This window comes from Engystomops pustulosus, chromosome 4 (genome assembly GCF_040894005.1).
Source record: "Engystomops pustulosus chromosome 4, aEngPut4.maternal, whole genome shotgun sequence".
Lineage (NCBI taxonomy): Eukaryota > Metazoa > Chordata > Amphibia > Anura > Leptodactylidae > Engystomops > Engystomops pustulosus.
This window is the reverse complement of record NC_092414.1, coordinates 5,914,887-5,918,744: the sequence shown is the minus strand read 5'-3', so window position 1 is coordinate 5,918,744 and position 3,858 is coordinate 5,914,887. Positions and strand designations below refer to the sequence as shown.

Genomic DNA, 3,858 nt, shown 5'->3' with positions numbered 1-3,858 from the left:
AGAGAGAGAGGATAGATACATCTATATACAGAGAGAGAGGGGATAGATACATCTATATACAGAGAGAGAGGGGATAGATACATCTATATACAGAGAGAGAGAGGGGATAGATACATCTATATACAGAGAGAGAGAGAGGATAGATACATCTATATACAGAGAGAGAGGATAGATACATCTATATACAGAGAGAGAGAGGATAGATACATCTATATACAGAGAGAGAGAGGGGATAGATACATCTATATACAGAGAGAGGGGATAGATACATCTATATACAGAGAGAGAGAGAGGATAGATACATCTATATACAGAGGCACTGGAAGCGTTTAACCCCTTTTTCTTCAGAGAAAAACAAAGACAAACTCAGCAGTTTCTGGGTTTATTTTTACGGATTTTTGACATTCGGTATAAATAACTTAGTTCTAGGGGTCGGAACACGGATGGAAATGCAAAGTCCGTACAGAACTGTTGTACAACAAGAGGGAAAAGAGCAGATTTTGAAGGGTTTATAAAACATATTTTACATTTCTGGGGACAGTCTCTCATCTAATACTTTGGGGTGACAGCCGGGGGGGGGGGGGGGGGGTTGTAGCTGGGGGATCTGGCAGATACTCTTGGTCACTGTCTTGGGGTTGGGCCTTCTGGTTCTGCAGGACGCTCCAGTAGAGTGTAAGGGGTTAATCCAGCTGTAAGCTCCTGGGTCAGAGGCGCTGATATCCCTGGGAACTAGAAGGAATAAGGACGTCCTCTGCCCCCATCAAACTCCAAGGGGTCTACTGCCAACCACCGATAGATACAGGTCAGCCGAGGGCCCCGATTCTGGTGCGAAGAGCTGACAATCCATTGTGTATAGGGGCGGGGGAGGGGTCTCCTGACTACATCCTAACGAGGGAAGGGTCCGGTATGGGGTCATGTTGTCGGCTTCTTCTGTCCGTAGCGTCATACGTGGATCACCAGGATCACGGGGGTCTCTGTCCCCGGGTCCTCACCATACAAGGGAACGTCTCCTTAAATACTAATATCACAGTCATGGTCGGGGGTCCTCCGCTCAGACCCGGTCATAAACCCCTTCTACCGTTCTGAGGTATTTCTGGCGCGGTCTCGCTCTAAGTACCTTTACTATCAGCTTGAGGTCACACTTAAAGGGGAAGTCCAGTTGCGATTCAGGGGATGCCGTCTTTCCTCTGGCAGCACTGTGATGGCGGCACCCCCCAGTCGTAGATGTAGGACAGCCGGAGCTTGACCTCCTCCTTGCACAGCCTCCCGTCCTTGGCCAGGGTCTGGTGCTTCTCCAGCATGTCCTCGATGCTCTGCTTGTGGGTGACTATGTACTTGTTGTTGCAGCCCCTGGACTTGTATTCCGTATCAAATCGTGGGTCGTGGACGCGCCTGACCTCCAGCGGTGCCAGCCACGTCCCCAGAGACACGTCCTCGCTCTGCCACTGCGCCAGGTAGTCTTTGGTGAGGCTGAGGTAACGCACCAGGTCCCAGGACAGGACGTAGCCTCCGCCCAGCGCGTAGGGCAGGTAGTAGTCGCACAGCACCCAGGAGCTCTCCTTCCACTTCCCGGCTGATTTCACCCGTCCTCGGCCCGAGAAGAAGCCCCAGTAATAGCGCCGGGGCTCCTGCGCCTTCAGCTCCTCCAATAAGACGTCTAATCGGGCGAACGTATCGTCGTCGGCCTTCAGCACGAACTTGTAGTCGAGGTTCTGGTCCAGCCAGGCGTACATGAGCAGCAGCTTGCTCGTCAGGTTCTCATAGGAGTCTCTGAGATCGGGAAGAAGCAGAAGATCTCCGTGTCTCCGCTGCTCCATCTCCAAGGACGCCGCTTCTTCCTCCCCCAATCCCGCCGTCCCGATAACAAAGCGGCACCACAGCGCCCCCCCATGGGCCGAGGCCCGGGACAGCCAGGTGCTGCGGATGATGCTGCGCCGCTCCGTGTACTTGGGGCCGCTGGCGATAAGGACGGCCAGGAACGTGGAGAACATCTTCTCCTGCGTCTGAGGCCCCGGGACGTGGTGGCGGTAAGGAGGTCCGTGGCGCGGGAGCCCCTGGGGCGGAGGATTCAGGTTCTCTGAGGTACATTTGGCCAAGTAAAGCAGGACTACGGCAAAGAACGACAGAACGCTGAACCCCAGCGCCGTCTTATGGCGACACAACAGCCGCACGAGGCTCATGGCTGAATCCGATCACCGCGGCGCCATCTTCACGTCTTCATCTGGGTACAACCTACCCCCGGACTCTACGTGTGACGAGGACTGTGCTCACAGGTTAAGCTTCCGGACACTTCTGACATCTCTTACACGTCACGCTGGACGCGGCGCCCCTTCTTCAGGCTGGAAAACATAGACACTCAGATCAGTGCATGGTCCCGAAATGAGGCCTTAAAGGGGCGTCTCATGGGTAACATCAACAAGACAAATACATGATCGATGCGGGTCCCAGCTCGGGTCTGCGGAGCGTCCTCACCCGCACGTGCAGCCACTCACAGAGATACTGCGGGGGTCACATAGACCTGGACATGGGAAGGGGGTCCGCACACCCGAGGCGGGAGCCTTATCTGTCATGTCTGCTTTATGGAGGGGTCAGAAATATTAACCACAAGAAAATCCCTTTAAGGCCCCGACAATGAGAGTAATTACAATTATAGACAATATTTAAAGTAAGTCATTATTTATAAACCTCTATTATATATAACGCCCAGTGTTCTGTGTCTCTCACTATAAATATGTTAGGTGCTCGTTCACACAGCAAACAAGAACGTTTTCAAGGGCTAACAGTAAATCTATCAATGGCAACCAATCAGAGCTCAGCTTACAATTCACCATAGGATACAATGAAAGCGGAGCTCTGATTGGTTACCGCGGGCGCCAAACAGGCTCCCTATTGGACAGTCCCGATAAGTGACGACATTCACCTACTGAGGGCAGATTCGTATTAGGATGATAGAGGGAAGGAGCTGTCGCTCACCAGTGCAGTGCAGGAGCCGCAGCGGTGCCGCAGCCTCCGCTCCGTCTTTGGGCGCCCTTTCGAAATAGAGACTTACGTGTGCCAGAGCCGCCCACGTCACAGGACGCATGCGCAGATAACCTCTTCCTTACACGGAAAATACGCATGCGCTAAGGCATTTGCGACGGCCATGTTTAAGAAGCCCGAATTGCTCTGGGCGGTAACCGTAGACTTCCACAAAATGGCCCCCGTAATTTTTTGGTAATAAAAATGACATCGTTCTCTCTTTCTATTGGTTTAAAGCTTCAATCATTGCTCTGTAGTCACAGCCAGAGCTGCACTCAATATTCTCTTTCCTTCTCTCCAGTCACAGCTAGATCTGCACAGACTATAAGTCACCTCCAATCACAGCTAGATCTGCACATTTACTTTCCCAATCCCAAGGAGTTTACAGAAAGTGCATTGACCGCTCAGGTCCCCGGAGTTCACCTTCTTCTTCCTGGTGCATGTAATTGCATTGTCCGTGTATAATGTGCTGTGCGGGGAGTCACTAAGATCCTGCCCCGATATCCTGCATGTGTCGCTTCCCCGCTCAGGTCCCTGGTGTTCACCTTCTTCTTCCTGGTGCATGTAAGTGCATTGTCCGTGTATAATGCGCTGTGCAGGGAGTCACTAAGATTAGGCCCTGATATCCTGCATGTGTCACTTCCCCGCTCAGGTCCCCGGAGTTCACCTTCTTCTTCCTGGTGCATGTAAGTGCATTGTCCGTGTATAATGCGCTGTGCGGGGAGTCACTAAGATCCTGCACCCGATATCCTGCATGTGTCACTTCCCCGCTCAGGTCCCTGGAGTTCACCTTCTTCTTCCTGGTGCATGTAAGTGCATTGTCCGTGTATCATGCGCTGT

At 52.4% G+C, this 3,858-nt stretch overlaps 1 protein-coding gene across 4 annotated transcripts; it reads right to left on the bottom strand.

Annotated features, from left to right (window-relative positions):
• Positions 1–368: 368 nt before the first annotated feature.
• B3GALT6 (beta-1,3-galactosyltransferase 6) lies at positions 369–3,117 on the bottom strand. Of its 4 annotated transcripts, none has more exons than XM_072144878.1 (2): positions 3,050–3,117; positions 369–2,339 (listed from the first exon to the last, which is right to left on the bottom strand). In XM_072144878.1, the coding sequence occupies exon 2, from the start codon at positions 2,178–2,180 to the stop codon at positions 1,167–1,169; it is 1,014 nt and encodes a 337-aa protein (XP_072000979.1). In that variant the 5' UTR covers positions 2,181–2,339; positions 3,050–3,117; the 3' UTR covers positions 369–1,166. The 4 variants fall into 4 exon arrangements, with proteins under 4 accessions (XP_072000979.1, XP_072000978.1, XP_072000980.1 ...); XM_072144877.1 differs by having other exon boundaries at positions 2,974–3,108; XM_072144879.1 differs by lacking the exon at positions 3,050–3,117 and adding an exon at positions 2,925–2,941.
• Positions 3,118–3,858: the final 741 nt, after the last annotated feature.

Bases quoted from the DNA above. Each gene is read 5' to 3' on its own strand.
- B3GALT6 (XM_072144878.1), bottom strand. From the start codon at position 2,180: ATGAGCCTCGTGCGGCTGTTGTGTCGCCATAAGACGGCGCTGGGGTTC.